Source organism: Talpa europaea (genome assembly GCF_964194135.1).
Source record: "Talpa europaea genome assembly, chromosome: 15".
NCBI classification, from domain to species: Eukaryota; Metazoa; Chordata; class Mammalia; order Eulipotyphla; family Talpidae; genus Talpa; species Talpa europaea.
Genome location: NC_140083.1, coordinates 4,000,258 through 4,019,963, shown reverse-complemented (window position 1 = coordinate 4,019,963; position 19,706 = coordinate 4,000,258). Strand labels below are relative to the sequence as shown.

General features: G+C 39.8%; 1 protein-coding gene across 1 annotated transcript in view; it reads right to left on the bottom strand.

Annotated features, from left to right (window-relative positions):
• MRTFA (myocardin related transcription factor A) overlaps nt 1–18,502 on the bottom strand; it is a gene marked incomplete at both ends in the record, with an annotated part of 86,005 nt that extends 67,503 nt beyond the window's left edge. Inside the window, one exon of the mRNA XM_084254940.1 lies at nt 18,457–18,502. Within this exon, the coding sequence (XP_084111066.1) occupies nt 18,457–18,502 (46 nt within the window). The remainder of the gene's footprint in view (nt 1–18,456) is intronic.
• Between the last annotated feature and the right edge of the window lie 1,204 nt (nt 18,503–19,706).

Here is a 19,706-nt window from a genome sequence, read left to right as displayed (position 1 = left end):
TAAGTACATAATCAATAACTAATAAATACTTGCTGACTTTTTGAAAAGTAAAGTCTCACATTAGCCATGCATATTCTAAACCCTCCATCCTCCATACTAACTAAGAGTAGGGGCCTTGCATAGAGAGATAGCCTGCTGGATGCACACAACTCTCTCTCAGAATGGACATGAATGCCTTGATTTGTATTAAGTAGTGATTTTCAACTTTCCAGAAGTCACAAAGCTGCTACAGAATTCCTTTCTTCTCAAGGCCTAGGGCCTGCTCAGCTTACCATGCCATACTGGGAAGCAACTGTGTAACTTGTCTTTATCTGTGACACAAAGATAAAAACAAGCAAAAATAGTCATATTCTAAACATCTACTGTTCACACCTTCTCCGATAGGGAGATCATTATTTGGACACAAAAGCTATCCTAAGTCCTACTGGGCAAATATCTTGTTTGTAACAAGGCACATGTGCAAACAGAATACACTGACAATATCAGTAAGAACTTGAAAGAGATTTTCCAAACTAAATCTCTGTGATTATCTACTCTTAGGATAATCCAGAATTGGAAAAAAGCTAAATTCTCCCAATAGTCCATAGAGATTTGCCTCAGCCTTCAAACTTTCTCTAGTTAGCTTCTCTTTCTTTCTTTTTTTTTTTTTAAGATTTATTTATCTATGCATACAAGAACCAGGGTACAGGCCAGAGATGCAGGAGGTGAGAGGGGTGAGAGGACTCACCAGAGACAGAGTGGGGAGCAGAACAGGCAGACTGACTGAAATACACTACTGAGGGGAGCAGCAGGCGATACAGTAAAGGTCTGCTTCGCCATGTAGGTTTCTCTCTGGCAGGCTGGGGATTGAACTAGTGCTGCAGAGGCTGCAAAAGTTTTGCTTCATAGTGCAGTGCTTAACCCCTTGCGCCACCAGGGAGGCCCTAATTAGCTTCTCTTTCTCATCCAACTGGACAAAGTTTTCTTTTAACAATATACCATACAACCAACAACTAAATTTCTCAGCCTGAATTTTTGGTTACACCAGGTAGAAGCTACAGTTATTTTCCCAGAGGGATTTCCAAATGCCTATGTTCATCTCCAGAACACTCTTCAAATATTTTCAGTAACTCAATGGCAATAGCTCTGCTGCTAAAAACTTTCCCAACATCTTCCTGTTTTGGCAGATCCCGCTGAAATCCCCCTCCCCAGAAGGGGAAATCTGAGTAAAAAAACTGCCAGCTTCAAGTTCCCTTAGGCAAATTTCCAGCCCCAATGCAAGGCAATGAGGTTAAACATTTCTCAATGACGCAAGCTCCCTCAGAGGGAGGAACAAGAGAAAATTGAAACTTAATTCTTCCCAGTGCAATAAATCAAGTGACATGGCAGCCAAATTCTAAATAATAAAATATGAGTGAGGTTAAACTACATATAGACTGTTGTTCTGCTCCAGTGGGTTCACAGGATGAGAGCTAGGGATGGTGAGGAAACCTTCAAAACCAGCAGTCCATTGTAATTGATGGAAGACTCAAGGTTCTCCAGAGACTCTCTAAACTACCAACAACATGTATGTTTTTATATACTGTAAAATAAAGACTACATAATGTATGAAAACTAGAGCCACTGAAACATGACATCAGTGGTTGTAGGGCAAGGAAATGGAGTCACACACATGAAGCAAATCATTAAGATTACGCTAAGCAAAGCAAGCCCAAAAGAGAAAGACAAACACTGTATGATTTCACTCATCTACAGAGAATAAGGAAACAAAACAAATACCTTAGACTGATAACAAATGGTGGCTACTGGAGGAGAAAGGAATGGGGTAAGGAAGTCAAGTGGATAGTGGCAGATGGTAACTAGACCTTCGGGGTGGGTAGGGTATAGCATATACATTTATTGAGGTGTGAAAGTACTGTATACTCCTGAAATTTATATAGTATTGCAAATCAACGGTACCTCAATTTTTAGGAAAAAAGTAGGATAAGTGGAAGACTGGGAAAACTGAAATACATTTAATCAGCTTCTGAGGGAAAGCAAGTAAGGCTGATAGAGAGAAGGTGAACTCATCTGGGCTAGCAGGACATGTGGACATCTGGCCACCTGCAGTTAGAGAAAAAGAATGAAACAAAACCAGAATTGTTCCCCTACAACTTTAACAGTGTAATCTAAAATGGGGAGTTCCCTGTTCCACCTAATGAAGGATGGAGCTGAGCAGTGAGGGGAAGATAAAAGGAGTCTTGGAAGAGCAGTCGTGCCTGGAGGCGGCACGTGGAGCAGAGAGACTTGTGAAGAAGCCACACTTGCTTCTCAGTGTTGGACTTGTACCAAGACTGGGGGACCTGAAAGGAGACACTTCGAAGAGACTTAAGAGGGATCACAGGGAGGCTGACAATGGTAGAATTTATCTTAACTAATCCTTTTATTTTGTTCTCTTCTTTGCAGACTTGTCTGGCCCCTTCTGCCCCTTTCCTATGGGTGCCCACCAGAAAATGTCATAGACTTGTGGCAGGCTTTGGGGCCTCAGTAGTGCTGCTTTGCGCCAACCCTGTGTGGCTGGGCATTTACCCACAAGGGGATGGGTAACTTTGGGGGCTTCACTTGGGTTTGCTTTCTCTTCTCTGTATTGCACACTAATTCTATTTAAATTCCTTTCTATTGAAGGTCTTATGTACTAAGAGTATGTTTGTCTTTATATGGTGAATGGTAGAACCTAGTTAGAGCGTGCAAATTTAGGAGTCTTGGGATACCCCTTAGTCGGCCCGCTAACAGAACCAATTCACAGATCACAAAACTTTAGAGTTAAAAAGGACCTAATGCTTGGGCCTCCCCGGTGGCGCAGCGGTTGAGCACTGGGTTGTGAAGCTGCCCGCAGCCTCTGCAGCGCCGGTCCGATCCCCGGCTGCTCCCCGGCCACCGGAGGAGGGTCCCACGTGGCGCGCAGACCTCTCCTGCCGCCCACTGCTCCCCTCAGCAGTGTGCTTCGGTCCTTCTGCCTGCTCTGCTCCCCGCTCTGGCTCTGGTGAATTCTCTCACCCTCCCGCGCTTCTAACTGTACCCAGTGCTTGTATAAATAAATAAATTAAATAAACCTTTAAAAAAACACAAAAAACAAACAAACAAAAAAAAGGACCTAATGCTTACAAGAATGTCAACGATGAAAATACTGTTATATCTGTATAGTATTTTACTTCTCAAATTAAAATACTTTCAGATTTGATTTGATTTACTTAATCCTCAAATAAAAATGACTGTAACTGCTATGTGCCAGAAATTGGGAATATAGAAATGAGACACCACCCCTGCATTCAAGGAGCTTACTTTTAGTGATGAGACCTGCTGAAATAATAACGCAATGAAATAATCAAGCAGGTGATTTTTACCAAGTGTAGGACAAGCATAAGAGGAGGTGCACCTCAGTCTGGAATCAAGGCATGGGCATCTCAGAATGGCACCTCAGAGAAGGCCACCCTGAGAGACCTGAAAGACAAGCAGACACTAGTTGGATGGCAAGTGGAGAGAGGACAGTCAAGGCAGAAGGAAGATTATATGTAAAGGAATAGAAATTTTAAAAAGCACGGGCTGTTCTAGAAACTAAAAACAATTCAGCATTGCTGGAGCCTGCAAAGTTGTAAGTGATAAGAGTGACCAAATAACTAGTCAGTTACCCCATAAGAAACTAAGTTTCTTACCCCATAAGAAACTGAAAAATTCTGGGCAAAAGAATAAACTGATTAAAGTCGATTATTAGAAAAGGCATCTTGGCAGCTGTATAAAGGACAAATTAAAGAATAGTCAGACTATAGGTAGAAGACCAGCATGATGATTACTGAAATTACAGTGAGAAAGAGGAGTTTACTCTCAGTGAGACAAAAATGAGGTCAAAGGAGAGGTCAAATATACAGTAATCAGAGAAAGTAGATGTAAGGAATACAAGAAAGGAGAATGAGAATCCTAATTTTCTGGTTAGGCCAACTAAGGGAATGGTACTGGATTAAAAGTACAAGGGTTGTCACAGGGAATGGTGACATAAGTTTTAAATATGTCACAGTCTGAAGAGCATGTGAATCGTCTAGATGCCCATGTGGGGAGAATAAATGGTTTAAATGAATCAAAAGATCAGAGATATCTCTGAATAAGCAGTAGTTGAAGCCACAGGTTGGGATGAGATTGGTCAGGATAAGAGAAATAGGTCAACTAGCCCTACAAAATAATGACATTTACAGATTTAAGGCACAGAACAAACAGAAGATTGCAAGAAAAACTGAATAGTGGCCAGGAAAGTAAAAGGCAAGCCGGAGAGAGAGTGGTATCTATAGTTTAGTTGCCCAGAAAAGCTCAACACCTTTCCTGGTTGGGGGAAATCCTGCTATAGGGCAAAGGCACCTGCTTCACCTACTACAGAGGCTAAAAATGTGTGGTGTGTGCGTCTGTAACCTGACATCTAGCTCACAATGATAACCCAACTTGTGCCTCCTACCAGGACTCTGAATAGTGGGAGAATGGCACAAAGATGGAAAATACACTCAGAAATTGTTCATGGCACTGTGGTGTCTACTGGTGGCAGTGTGAACAGTAGCAAGTCTTTGTTGGAGACGAGGCCTCAACAGAGACAGAGAAGGTCCAGTGAGTAGTGCCAGGGACAGAGCCCTCGGTAGGCTGATCCCATGACATGGTCTTCATGATGTCTTGCCTCACTCAGTGTCTCCTCATTTTCTGGGCTTTCTGATCCAGTCTTCCTCTTATGCTTAAGTTAAGTAAGATTACACAAAGAACCCCGAGTAGCACAGAACGAGGAGAGCACTGAACAGGATCAGGTGCTAAGGAAAGGTCATGAAAGAGGAGGCGTAAGATGGGCCCACTGCACAGGTTGACCAGTATGTCAGTGTTGATCTAGGTGGAAACAACTTTCACATGTGTTATCTCATTCCATCTTTGCAACACCTTCAGAGGACAGTTAAGCAAATACTGCACGTTTGTATTAAGAATGAAAAAACTGAGGCTAAAATAAATTATAAAGATTGCTTATAATTATATAATTGTTTTTACTATCGAAGGTTTCCCTTAAGAATTTACTTCATAGATGCTCGTAAGAGACAGTAATTGTCTACACTAATTCTTCTATTGAGTGTCCACTGACCCAGGTGATGACCACATGTGGCTCCCAGTCCTGCTCTTCCAGTTTCTTCCATTTTGTAGTAGAGAACTTCTAAAGAGAAGCTTAACAAAGGAACTAGAATCCTTGTAGCAAACCACCCAGAAACACACTTCAAGGAACACTAGGCTCCTTGCCATCACCCTTTCATAGCTCATTCAGGCTGCCTTGGTCATGACTTAAAGAATACATCATCGGCGACAAGGATTCCTCAGGTGGAAGAAGGGATCTTCTATCCCTGACCATGAGAACCACTGTGGGAATGAGAGGTTGAGAGCTTTCAAAAGAAGATGATTATTTCTCAACTTCATTCCTTTGGGATATGTCACAGCCAGGAAGGGAGAAATTGGAAAAAGCAGCTTTCACAAGCTGCCAAATCCATGTCCTAGTCCCAGGGGATAATTAGCCAACGCGGTCTTGTGGAGTTGATGTAATGTTGGCAGAGGTTAACGTTTTATGGTTGAACATGCAGCCTCTTGATATTCAGCTACAGGGCTAAAGCGATGACATCCTAAAAAGCCAAGAAACTCATACCCATAGCACCACACTTAGCAATTTGCATCTTAAAAGTAATCTGTAAACTTGAACTGATCCCTCTTCATCATGAATAGTTTACAAGAGCATCTGTGAAACTCCAAGTTCTCTAAATCTTATCTAACGTTTCTGCTAGGAAAAGAGATTCCTAGTAACCCCAAAGAACAGAATTTAGAAAGCTTAAAGTAACAAAAGAAAGAAAAAGGGTCGTTTTCCAAGGAATAAAGTCTGTTTGTGATACTTTGAATCCCACTAGCAGCACATCCAGTTTGAAGATGCCTGACATCCTTATGAAGATGAATTCTGAAACTGAGTCTATCAGCCAAGAGCCTTCAAGAGCACCAAATATCTCACAAAAGTCATCATCTTCACCCTAGAAGTAATCTGAGATGCAGGAGGCCAGCAATCAGTGTTCAGGGACGGAAGCATTCAGACTGTAAACTCTTGGTTTGAGCTTGGGCTGTTACATTTCAAAATGAATGCTTGCCATTTTAATAGCGTGTAAGTTCTTTGACTTAAATATATTCTTTCAAAACCTAGACAAAACTAAATACCTTAAAAACAAAAAAATAAATCACTAATCAATTAGCTGAAAGAGATTGTGCTTCAAACATATGCTCCTTACTTGAAAAGAGACAAGCCCAACCCTTCACAGAAGGACATCGAGTGACAGAGATAAAAATACTCTGCAATTTATGTATCTTGACAATTTCACAATAAAGAGAATGGCATTTCTCAAAATGAATGAGGAAGATTTTTTTTAAAAAAAGGATAGTTAAAAAGCAATCCTCTATGCCATAAACAGGATTGTTTCTTCTAGTTCTGTGAGAAACTGTTAGGTTGGGATAGACCTAGAATCTAAAAGTCCTAAGAGATTCTTTCCAATCTCTCTAAAATTACATGTTCCTTTTACTTATCCATTTCATATATTTATTCAGCACCTAGTACGTATCAAACTGGATCGATGCTAAATATAAAATGGTAAAATAAAATTAACTGTAACAGGTAAGATAGGTACTGTCATAGAGTTTATAATCTAGTGGGGGATATGCACACTAAACAAGCCATTTTTATTGGGTTGCTGTCTTATTAAGTTAAATTTAAGAGTTCTTTACACATTCCAAATGTCAGATATTTGAACCGGAAATTTTTTTCCCCACTCCATAACTTGTCTTTTCATTTTCTCAACAATGTATGAAGAGGAAAAGTATTACACTTGATAAAGTCCAATTTAAGAATTTTCCTTCATAGCTCAACCTCTCTGTGTACTTTAGCTCTTACATTTAGGTCTGTGACCCATTTCAAGTGAATTTTTGTTGAAGGTATGGGGTAACGATTCCCTCAGTCCCCTTTTTTATTTTTGGTATATAGTCAGTTCTTCCAGCATTCTTCGTTGAAAAGATTTCATTTCCTGATTTATAAACATTTAAACCAGGGATAGAAAAAAAATTACACTACTCCTAAATACTCAAAACCACCACCTTTTCAGCAAACCAGAAAACACCTCCCCCCACACCCCTGCATCCTCCGGCATTAGAGAGCCCAGGCTTGAACACTGAGTTTCTCTGGTTCATAGAAGCAATTTAACTTCCACCCCCACCCCACTCAAAAAAGTATTTTTCTGAAGCTATTACATGAGTTCACAAAGACGGTGAAGAAACAAGAGCCCCCCATCATTTTTCCAAGATCCTGAGAGGTGTGCTGGATATATCTTCACTCATAACTGTTCATTATGGTTCCAATCAACATCAACAGAATCAATTAGCCTTCAGCAACCTCCTGTGCAGCAGGTGCAAAGAGCAAGGCTTTGAAACTCAGGACACAGGGAGCTTAAGCTATGTGATCTTACGTAAGTCATTCACCTAAAATTGCTGGTTCTCTATAAAATGAAGATTTGCCTCAGGTTGTCTCTACTATCCCTTTTCTAGTTAAACTTTCAAAAGCCAAGAAGCAGTCTATTTGTTCTTTCTTCCAAAAGTCAAGAAAAATGTCCCCCTAACATCTCAACTTGTGAACATTTGCCAAATGAGAATACTGCACTAGGAGTAAATTTTCTTTTTTGTTTGTTTCCTATTTTATCCAATGAGTCAGTACTAATTAGACAACAAATGACCTTTCGAATCATTTTATCTTATCTCCTGATTTATCATTTTAAGCAAGGCCTGTTGCCCAGGAAATAACCAACAAATCATCTTTATTTTGCTTGTTCACCTCAACAATAAAGTCAATAAAAAATATCTGTTGTAATGACATTTCTCAACTTTAATATGCACCTACAGGTTTTTGATTTTGCACATGTGGGTAGAGTCTGAAACTGTGCAATCCTAACAAGCTCTTGGGTGATACAGATGACGCTTGTCCTTGAATTGCACAGTGTCAGACTGCAATCAATCACAGTGTATGTTTGGGTAGCCTAATAACGTTCATACAAGTTTTCAATACTCTATATGACTAAGTATATTTTACAAATTAGTTTTACAGCACTGGTTTGAGGAATATAATCCAAGTGAGTTTCAACAGTATATGCTAAGATAAAGGCAAGAAAATCAAGAGCAACTTAACTCAACATTTTAACTCTTAAACACACGTGCCTTAAGTTTTATTTACAAGGCAAAAAACGAGGCAATCTGAGTTCTGACTTTTATATAAAGAGTTAATGACTTGTTAACAGAATTTTCACACCTACCCTAAAGGACAAAATATTACAGAATGTACTTTCAAATAACTAAAATGTTTTATATTAATACCACTATTTTGTGCCTAAGAGAACTCACATTATTCTTACTCAGGATAAATAAAAAAATAACTTATTGTGTTTTCAGTTTATAAAAAGTCCTGAAAGGCTCAGCAAATTGAGAGTAAGTTAGCATACATAGGAAGGATCTACAATTCTGCCAAGAACATGACCTAATACAAACTACAAAGATAAATTTAAATGAATCTTGTAAAACAAAAACAAAGGCAAAAATGTAAAAAGGATTTATCCAAGCTAGACTGGTTGGTGGGAACACCGCAATGGGACGCAATGGGAGGGGTGCCTTTCTATCACTCATTTGGTCAGGGGACACGCTGACTGCTGAGGTCCAACCCAACAGCGCTAGCTTCTAGTCTAAGTCACGACGCTTCCAGCCATTTTCTCCATCTCACAACTATACTTACATGTATGTGTGGGCATATACGTGTATACACACACACACACACATTCACTCATTATTTAATATGGTTTTGTCTGAATGCAAAATAAATGTGTATATGCTAAATATAGGAAAACTCAAAGAGGGGGAGGGAATGCCCTATGAAGGCCTATTTCCCAGAAAGAGTTACATTTAATACTGTGGTGTATATCTTTACAGTCATCTTTTTTAGGATTATAAGGATAAATGGCAAACATTTTCCCACATCTTCAAATCATCTTTGACTACATTAGTTTTCAATCAAATGAATGCATACTAAGTTATTTAACCAGATTCTACTGTTAAAAATTAGGTTATTTCTGGTTTTTTGGTTGTTGTTTTTTTTTTTTTTACCATTACAAATAATACCACTATGACATCCTTAATATAAATTTCATATATTTTTTAAATTTCCTTAGAACAAATTCTCAGAAGTATCTCAAAGTTAAATAATTTTTGTAAATGTTGCCAAATAACACAGTTGAGGCAAGTTGTCAGAATATCCAGGAAGAAAAAGAACTATCTACATCTACTAGTACTCAAAATCCCAACAACAGAAACCAAAAATAACTACAATGACATCAAAAACATAAAACACTATGTGCCAGGAACTATTACAGTTTTATACACTTTATACATATTAACTCATTTAATACTTACAACAACTTCCTGGGTTTGAGATTACTACTGCTGCTGCTGCCACCTCCACCACTATTACTATTTTACAGATGAACAGGCATGGAGAGGTGAAAGAATTTGCCACGGTCACATAGCTAGTTAGTGGCAGAGCTAAGAAGACTGAGTTCCAAAGTTCAAGTTCTAAAACACTATACGTACTCTTAAACTTTTTTTTAAAGATTTATTTATTTATGCATACATGAACTGGGATGTACGCCAGAGGTGGGGCAGGGGGGATGAGAGGATTCACCAGAGACAGAGTGGGGGGCAGAGCAGGTGGAAATACACTGCTGAGGGGAGCAGTGGGCAGACAGGAGAGGTCTGCTGCGCCATGTGGGTAGCTCCCTGGAGGGACAGGAATGGAACTCATGTTGCAGAGGCTGTGATAGCTTCACAATGCTGTGTTTAACCCCTTGTGCCACCGAGGAGGCCCTACTGTTTTATGTCAGTACTCCTTTACTCTCTCTTATGGTTATTGAGAACGTCAAAATGTTTTTGTCTAGGTGGGTTATATCTATCAATACTTATATAAAAAATTAAAACTGAGAATATTTAAATATTTCTTTTAAAAATAGCAATAAATCTACTACACATTAAAATAAATAGCCCAGGCCTCCCCTGGTGGCGCAGCAGTTGAGTGCTGGGCTGCAAGGCTGCCCGCAGCCTCTGCAGTGCTGGTTCGTTCCCCGGCCACCAGTGAGGGTCCCACAAAAATAAACAAACAAACAAATAAATAAATAGCCCTTTTATAAAATGAAAAATTTCCAAAAAAAAAAAAAAACCAATAGTAAAAAGGAATGCTATGTTTTTACCATTTTTGCAACTCTCACTAAAGTTAATTTATTAAGAGACACTGAATTTTCATACCTGGATTCTACATTCACTTTGTTGATATACTGTACATCACGCAGTTCTGGAAAACTGCACTGTACATACATGAGAGTAACATTTCCGTATAAATATATAAAATGCTTTTATGGGCCTCCCCTGGTTGAGCAGTTGAGCACTGGGTTGCAAAGCTACCTGCAGCCTCTGCAGTGCCGGTTCCATCCCTGGCCGCAGGTGAGGGTCCCACATGGTGCGACAGACCTCTCCTGTCTCGACTGCGGCTCCCCTCAGCAGTGTATTTTGTCAGTCTGCCTGTTCTGTTCCCCGCTCTGGCTCTGGTGAATTCTCTCATCCTCCCGTGCTTCTGACTGTACCCAGTGCTTGTATAAATAAATAAATAAATCTAAAAAAAAAAATGTTTTTATGTCACATCCACTGAGAAGGCCTCGGGGATGCCCAGGCCCCTGGCTCACTGCCACTCTCTCCAACAGCGTGAGCTGCATCAGCACTGAAAGGCCTGGTCTCAGACATACTTGTCTGTTTGGCAAATAATTTATTCCAGTGGAGAAAAAGAGTAATTTACTCCAGAATTATTAATTACATACTATGTACTGGGTACCCTCCTTATAGACACTGGAAACCCAGCAGAAAACGAGAGGAAAATCCCACAATCAGATGTGCTCACTCTACTAGGGGGAGACAGCATCAACATAAACAAATCACATGTTCTATCAGATAAGAAGATTAAAAAAAAAATAAAAGCAGAATTTAAAGAAATAGGGTGTTTGTTCAGGAAAAGTCTGAGAAAAAAAAAACAAGAACAAAAAGATAAAGAAGCAAAGCATGAGGCGACCCAGGGAAGTGTCCAAGGTCGAAAAAACCACCTCACGAAAGCTCTGAACAGGGGCATCCCTGGAAGGGCAGGGTCAGCACAGGGCCAGAGGGCTGGGGCACAGTAGCAAGGGATGAAGAGTAGGAGAGGTACTGGACTGGTGGCTGACAGCTCACGTCGGACACTGCAGGCACTCTAAGAACTTGGACCTTTTTAGTGCATGAGAACTACTGACAAGTTCTGCATATGACGTGACTTTCATTTCAAACAGACCTTAAAAGTAAGTACTATTTAAAGTAAAAATACCTGACTTTACACAAGGATTCTCTTACTGTGTATCCTGAAGTCTTTCTGAGCCAGTTTTCCTCTTCTACAAAATGTAAAGATACAGATATTTCAAAGAGCTGCTGTAAAGATCAAATAAGATAATAAAAACACTTTTAAATTCTGATATTATGAAACTTTCACTAGGAAACTTATTTTCACTATGTAATTGCCACATAGTCCTCTTTAAGGCCCTTTCTACTTGACTGCTACCACTACCCAATTTATGTGACTCTGCTGTGAGGCCAGGAGCACCCCACCACTGACATCATGAGCTCCGCCTGATACTGCTCTTGGCCTGCAGACAGCAGACAGAGTTGTTTTTTGTTGGTGGTGGTGGCAGAGCAGGAGTTTTTAGAGTATATTGTCCCTTGTTATTATAGAGAAAATTCTTTCAAAAATAATGCATGTGGTCATTATAAAAGTAAAGTTCCAAAAAAAAAAAAAAAACACACACACACACAAGCCTGAATGAGACTCATCTTTGTTTAATTTGGCACTGTTTTAGTAAAGTAAAAACTATGGTTCGTGGTCTTGACAACTTGCCTCATACAAAAGGAAAAGATATAGATGAATTCAAATTCCTTTGATCTGGGTACTAAGGGGACCCCAGATAAATCAATGAGTCAGAGAAAGGCTGGTAAGATGTAATCCAGAATACTGATGACAACAGCTATCTGCCCGCCTACCTATCTTCTGAGATCATCATCAGGTATGAGATCATCACCCATGCCAGAGAAGGCAGGGCGACACAGAGGTCCACGAGAGAATAGGGAACCTTCAGCATCTGACTCTCAGGGGCAGGAGGCAAATACACAACCACTGGTTTTTATCTCCACCTCTTAAAATGTGAGTCAGTCTGAGCAGAGACAGAAACCTACAATGGAAAAACCCCAGGAAAACCAAGATCTGCAGAGAAAAGTATGAATTATCTTATATATCAAACCCCTCTGATGATTTCTCTGTAAGTAAACTAGAACAGTATTTACAGTAGAGTAAGGAATTCTCCTTCCATCTCTGCCGCTAGCTAATTATTATATGACTTCAGGAAATAAATTAACTCAATGGGCCAATTTCCTCATCTTAAATATGGGAGAAGGTGAGACAATATACACAATTTTCCTCTAGCTCTAAAATACCTTGAATATTAAATGTTTTTAAAGCTCATATTAAAATTTAAGAGTATGAAGAAATGAAAAAAAAAAAAAAAAGGTAGGTATTCCAAAGGTTCTGGCATTTTTCATCAGTTCTAGAGACCTCAAATGATGTGAACCTAAACAGTGAAGCCTTCCTTTAAGAACTAATGTATTATTTGGGCCTCCCCGGTGGCGCAGCGGTTGAGCGCTGGGTTGCGAAGCTGCCCGCGGCCTCGGAGGCGCCGGTTCGATCCCCAGCTGCTCCCCGGCCACCAGAGGAGGGTCCCACATGGTGCGCAGACCTCTCCTGCCGCCCGCTGCTCCCCTCAGCAGTGTACTTCGGTCCTTCTGCCTGCTCTGCTCCCCGCTCTGGCTCTGGTGAATTCTCTCACCCTCCCGCGCTTCTGACTGTATCCAGTACTTGTAGAAATAAATAAATAAATATTTAAATAAATATTTAAAAAAAAAAAAAAACTAATGTATTACCAAAAAGGACAAAAGTTGTCTACCCACCATCTTCTTTCAACCTTAATTTTATTTTTTTTAAAGATTTATTTAGTTATGCATACAAGAACAGGGGTACAGGCCAGAGGTGCAGGAGGTGAGAGAATTCACCAAAGACAGAGTGGGGAACAGAACAGGTGGATTTGACTGAAATACACTGCTGAGGGGAACAGTGGGCCAGTCAGGAGAGGTCTGCTACGCCATGTGGGTTCTCCCTGGCCGGGGATTGAACTCGTGCTACAGTGGCTGCGGTTAGCTTCACAGGTTGCATCTTAACCCCTTGCGCCACCAGGGCGGCCCTCAACCTTAATTTTGTTAACTACTGCTCCCCTCTTTCCAACCCGTACTTTTATAAGATAGGCAAGTCAGAGGCAAACTGTAATGATCATGGAACTAGAAGTCAAAGAAATATGCAAGAATTAAGTATATATGGACATCAGGGAAGACAGAATAAATGAATTGAGGAAACGCAGTATGCATAGGTATAAAACATAAAAGATTCAAAAAGTACATACAGTCAAAAGGAAACAAAGCAATCTTCTAAGGAATAAATCAAAGAGAGCACTTAAGTGGACTTTGGTTCATAACTAGGCTCTATTCTTAGTTTGGGGAGCACACAGCCACAAATCGGTGCAGCCTGTATATTGCTGTAATACATACAGTGTCCCATATATTCTTTTGCATTTATGGAGTATTCTATAATCACTATAAATTTAAAAGAGAACTCAAGTTATTTTGTGGAACATAAAACCTCTTTCATCCCAATCCCCAAGCTCTCCATCCCCTTCCCTGAGGCATCACGGCTACCAGTTTCTTGGTCCTTCCAGAGATTATCCTCTGCACTGATACGGGTACAAGGTGGGTGGAGTATGTGTGTCAGGGTGCAGTGTGTGTCAGTGCATTCGGGAGTGGATGGGTATGTGCAAATATGTGCACAGGAGAGACAGAGAAAAACCAAACACACTCCTGGACTGTGCCTCATCAAGATCTGGTGTATGTCATGAGACCAAAGCACACTCTGGAACTGCATCAACCCCTTTCTCTCCTCCTCAGCGCCACTGTTGTAGAAGTATAAATCAGTAAGATGACTGCACTGGCTGGACACAGGTACAGGACCTGCCTGCTCAAAGTCTTATATGTTAGCTGAAAAGAGCTGAGCTCTAGCATTTCTCTATGCAAAACACCAATCAATGCTGTGCCCCCAATACTCCCTTGGTCTTAGCTTCAGCAACTCTAAATGTCCATTTCAGAGCACTGGCTTTCTAATCACAATGATCTAGACAAGTTTCCACAGTGGTGACAGGTGCTTTAGTTCTCTAATTGTGGCTACACAGTTCAACAGTGCATATCGGAGGAAGACATTCAGTGTGCACTGCAGGTCCTGAGATGTGGAAGAAAATCAATTTTGAAAGTCAAGGTTACAACAGCCATCAATTTTGGACAAGATCTGGTTAAGATACAGGATGATGGTTAGGGAACTCGTTTCTTTTACTATTTTCCCTTTATTAGACGTATATTTTTGTGAAAGAGAGTCAAGTAGTAAGATTGGACAGAGCTGTAGTACATGCTCAATACGGATATCATGGACCACAATGTGAAGCTCTTTCCAAGGATACTCCAAATTTGCTGAGGGACCAGGTCATTATACTTTATGTTGGAAAAAATAAATAAATAAATAAATAAAATAAAAAAACATCAAGTATTTATGCATATTGTGTGCCAATTGACAAACACATTGCCTTTGAAAGCTAATAATCTAATTGGGAGACAGGTAAAAATGATAAAGTCTACATTGCAAAGGTGGTGGTACTGCAGAAACAGAGAGGAAGGGCTGATCCAAGAGGGAGGCTCCACAGAAAGGCAGCATCTGAACTGATCTCACAGGATCAGTGTGAGACCAGCAGCAGGAAAGAAGATGAAAGTCTATGTGTGAGTATGGCTCACCAAGATCTCCAAGATCCAAATAAGGAATAAAACTATTAATAAATATACAAGGTACCCTGGAACTTACCATAACATTCAATTAAGGGTAAAGACTGAATCTTGAACTTGTCTAAAGAGGCTTAATTACTTCAAAGAATCTCATTAACAACAGTTTGGAGGTCCAAATATTTTACCGCTAGAAAATCTATAATACAAGGGAAATGCAAATCAAAACTACCATGAGATACCATCTTACACCAGTAAGAATGGCACATATTAAAAAAACTAGCAACAACAAATGTTGGTGAGGATGTGGAGAAAAAGGAACTCTTCTGCACTGTTGGTGGGAATGCAAACTGGTCCAACTATGGAGAGCTGTGTGGAGATTTCTGAACCTACTAAACATAGAGCTTCCATAGGATCCAGCAATTCCACTCCTAGGTATTTACCCAAAGGACACAGAAACATCAATTCCAAAGAACACCTGCACCCCTATGTTTATAGCAGCATTATTTACAATAGCTAAGCTTTGGAAACAGCCCAAATGCCCAAAAATAGATGACTGGATCAAGAAGATGTGGTCCATATACACCATGGAATATTACTCAGCATTCAAAAAAGATAAACACATGCAGTTTGCAGCAACATGGATGGCGCTGGAAGGGATCATGCTCAGTGAAATAAGCCAAAAAGAAAAAGAAAAATACCAGATGGTCTCACTCATAGCAGGAATCTAGAAAACTTAAATAAGGGACCAGGAAAATGAATAACTATAAGAAAGTGAAAATCAAAATCAACAAAAAACTATGAACCAGAGACACTTTTTGGGGGGTGGGGGTGGCGGTAGGGGAGGGATTGGGGTCAGAATGGGGGGGTTGCAATTGTATGGGGAATATAAAAATATTTATTATTTAAAATAAATAAATAAATAAAAATAAAAAGGGTCCTCCCTGTTGGTACAAGATGTTAAGTCTCAGCACTATGAAGCTATCCGCAGCCACTAATAAAAAAAAAAAAAAAAAAAAGAAAATCTATAATACATAATGTAACAGGGTGGTCCCCAGGAAAGGGGGAGGTTCCCTGCCCCACCCAAGGGAGGGTGGAGCTGAGCAGGAAGAGGAGAAGCTGCAGAAGAGACTGAGGAAGGAAGCAGGATGGAGCCAGGAGACCTGGAGGAGGCACATGGAGCCTAGAGACACGTGAAGAAACTGTGTCTAATGCCTTGACTTTTTAAGAAGAATGATCTGCTTTTAGCTTATTAAGGAGTTTTTTTTTTTTTCATTTCCTATCATGAACAGAACTCATAACACTGTTACAATCACACATAAATGGCTACAGCCTCAGAAGAAAATGAACATATTAAGTTTTTGAATATTTAACCATCACAAGTACTAGGGAAATCAGTCTGCTATTACTCCCTTCTATATGTAAGTTCCTTTATTTTTATTACATGCTATTCTCCACAGACCTTTCATTCTACCCATAGCCAATACCCTTGTCAAGCTTACCTATACTTGTCTTACATAATATTATCCTTTGAAAGTTTCATGAACTAGCTAGTCCAACAGATGGGTGGCTAGTCATGCCCAGCATATGTTGTAGGAAAAACAGCTCTCAAGAAAGACAAGAGAATATAAAGTCCCTTTCCCTTACCAAGCTGGGAATGAGACTCCCTTAGGAGAAAGCAAACAATCTTTTAACCTTTATTAAGAAAAGTAATAAACTGAGATGATCTGTAAGCAACAAGGTGATCAAAGAAGGGAGAAACAGCTCAAATGCTAATGTCTACCCCCTAATATAAAATTTGCACTTGCTCACCCACCTAGAATACAGAGCGGGGGTGAGGGGAGTCAGCTTAACTGGGAATATTTCATCAAAGATGAAACAGATGGGAAAATTCAGATAAGCATACTATCTTGTTTAGAATACAAAACCTGACAGATCTGTGGGAGGAAGTGAAGCGGCATCCTGAAACACACAGTATAAATGAACAGAAAACTCAACTAATGAGTGACTCATCGCACTGCTATTTGTAAAAGCAGAAAGAACAGAATGGGAGCAGTATCCTTTCTCTTTGCCCCTTCCCTATCCATAAAACTTAACCTGATAGCCTGAGATCCATCTTCAGATGGGTATCTGCATCTTCCAACTTACTACCGAAGTGCTCCTCCAAGAGAACAGAGACAGATTCTGTCAGAAACAGTATCTGTCAGAACCCAGAAGTCTCATGCTCCTTCAAGTGGAGAGAGAAAAGGTCCCCAAATGCCACTCGTATGAATCTTTCAAGATATGTTCTGCAATACGAAAACATTACAGACTACATTTTAGCAGAAATCTAAAAATAACAAAAGAACATTCCCTATTTTTAGATATCTAAAGCACAAGATTAAAAACACTAAAAGTAAAAGAAACCATTAAAAACAAACAGGAATTCTTTTTTTTTTTATAGAGGCATGTTCCTTACTTATTTATTTTATTTGTTTGTTTATTTTGTTTATACATGCACTGGGTACAGTCAGAAGCGTGGGAGGGTGAGAGAATTCACCAGAGCCAGAGCGGGGAGCAGAGCAGGCAGAAGGACGAAAGTACACTGCTGAGGGGAGCAGCGGGCAGCAGGAGAGGTCTGCGTGCCATGTGGGACCCTCCTCCGGTGGCTGGGGAGCAGCCGGGGATCGAACCGGTGCCGCAGAGGCTGCGGGCAGCTTCCCAACCCAGCGCTCAACCGCTGCGCCACCAGGGGAGGCCCACAAACAGGAATTCTAAATTTTTTTAAAGGACACTTTGATTCAGGAAAACTGTTTCCAGAGATAGAATCTAAAAAATTCTGTTCTTTCTGTTGACTGTCTCCCTGCTCAAACTTTCCAATCTCCAAAATTTACAGTACTAACCCTATCTGTTATCAAGATATTTCCACAAAGCCAAGACATGATAAAGAAGGTTAAGCCACAAAAGAGAAATAACAGCTAACATTTAAATATGCTTCCAACAAAGAGATGTAAAAATAAAGTATTCATTAGTAATTAAAGATAGTAAAATGTAAGACAATAAAAGCAAGTTAATTATCCTTCATTAAAAGCAGAGCTACAGATGGTAACAAATACTCAGGGTAAAGAAGACATGTAGCTTTCCCTTTCTTAGGTTGTCTTGGCACTGAATGGTCAGTCTTAAGGCCAGTTAGTATCTAATTCAAAGTTGTGTCTGAGTAACTAGAATTTGCAATTCAAAAAAAGTAGCTTTTATAAGAAAAACCTGAAACTGTAGTGCCATCCTGGACAATGCACGCGTACCCCTCTGTCTTCCACACATCTCCACCCAATCCCAGTACAAATATGCCTGACCTGTTTAAATAAATCTATGATAAAAAGGGTTTGTAGGAAACATGGGAATTACCTGACTGTACAGCCATCATTAACATCTCAGGTTCCAGTAGAGTCATGACAGATTCTTCTCAGAAACAACACTCCACAGATAAAGTGAAAAAATTCCAAGTCACAGAAGAAAAATGTTGTCTTGAAAGGTGACCGAAAACTTTCATAAATTCAATCTCAAGCCTTTTGCTCAAATCAGTCTGTGAAAACTCATTCCCCTTCTCAGTGCAGTTACCAATTATCCACCCTTTAGGCAAGTCAAGATGGCATAGAGTTGAATTACTGCCGACAGGAAACCAAAAAGCGCTCAAGTTAAGACATATGAAGTGCGGTTAGAACAGTGAGTGAGCTCCTCCCCTTGCTATTCGTGTCTGGGGGGAGTGGAAAGACATACAGAGACTTTCCAAAAACAGATCAACTGCTGTTTTTCTTTTTTAAATAAGATGAGGTTTTGCTCAAAATCTTACTAGAAGAGACTGCTGCTAATGCTGCTGGGAGCAAGATTAAGCACAATCCAAACAAGTCAATCTGATGGAAGAAAAAGCCCAATTACTGACCCATTCACGGAAGGTAGAGATGAGGAAGAGACACATAAAACCACACACACACACAAATAAGTACGTATGGTGATTTCATTCTCTGAAAAAGAGTTCCAACGGCTTTTTCATCTGTGATATTTATAGATAACAAGCTAAGGAAGCTGAATATTTAACTACAGAAACTGAACTATTTGTCCACCCCCACTCCAATTAAAATATCTGTTTCAAAAAGTCATCTGAATACATTCCGGAGCTGTAATCTGTCTTTCAGATCTGCCAATCCCCTGAAAGAGCCTCTTCCTTGTGCCTATATGAGACATATGATCTGTGAACAGCTTATTGGTGTCATGTGACTTTTCTAAAATGCTTTATGATCTTACTAGATGCATGGAACACATAAGAAGAAAGTTTGAACACAGTAAGAATTTTTCTTTCCTGACAAATTTCAATTCTTTTCCCACACAAAGCAGGCTCTTCTGAAAAAGAAAGAACATGGACATTTTACCTCCCACTGCAAAAACAAAAACAAATGAAAATCCTTTCAAATTACAGCAATTTTCATTTATCAAAAATTAAAATCATTCATTCCCTTTACAATAGTTTTAACTACTGGCTAATATTCATTACAAGACTATTAGGATGCCTTTTGGCATATCTGATTGACTTTTAAATAGTTGAAAACTAGAAATCCATGTTTGGTATGTTTAGCTAGAATTCCTCAATCTTTCCGGTT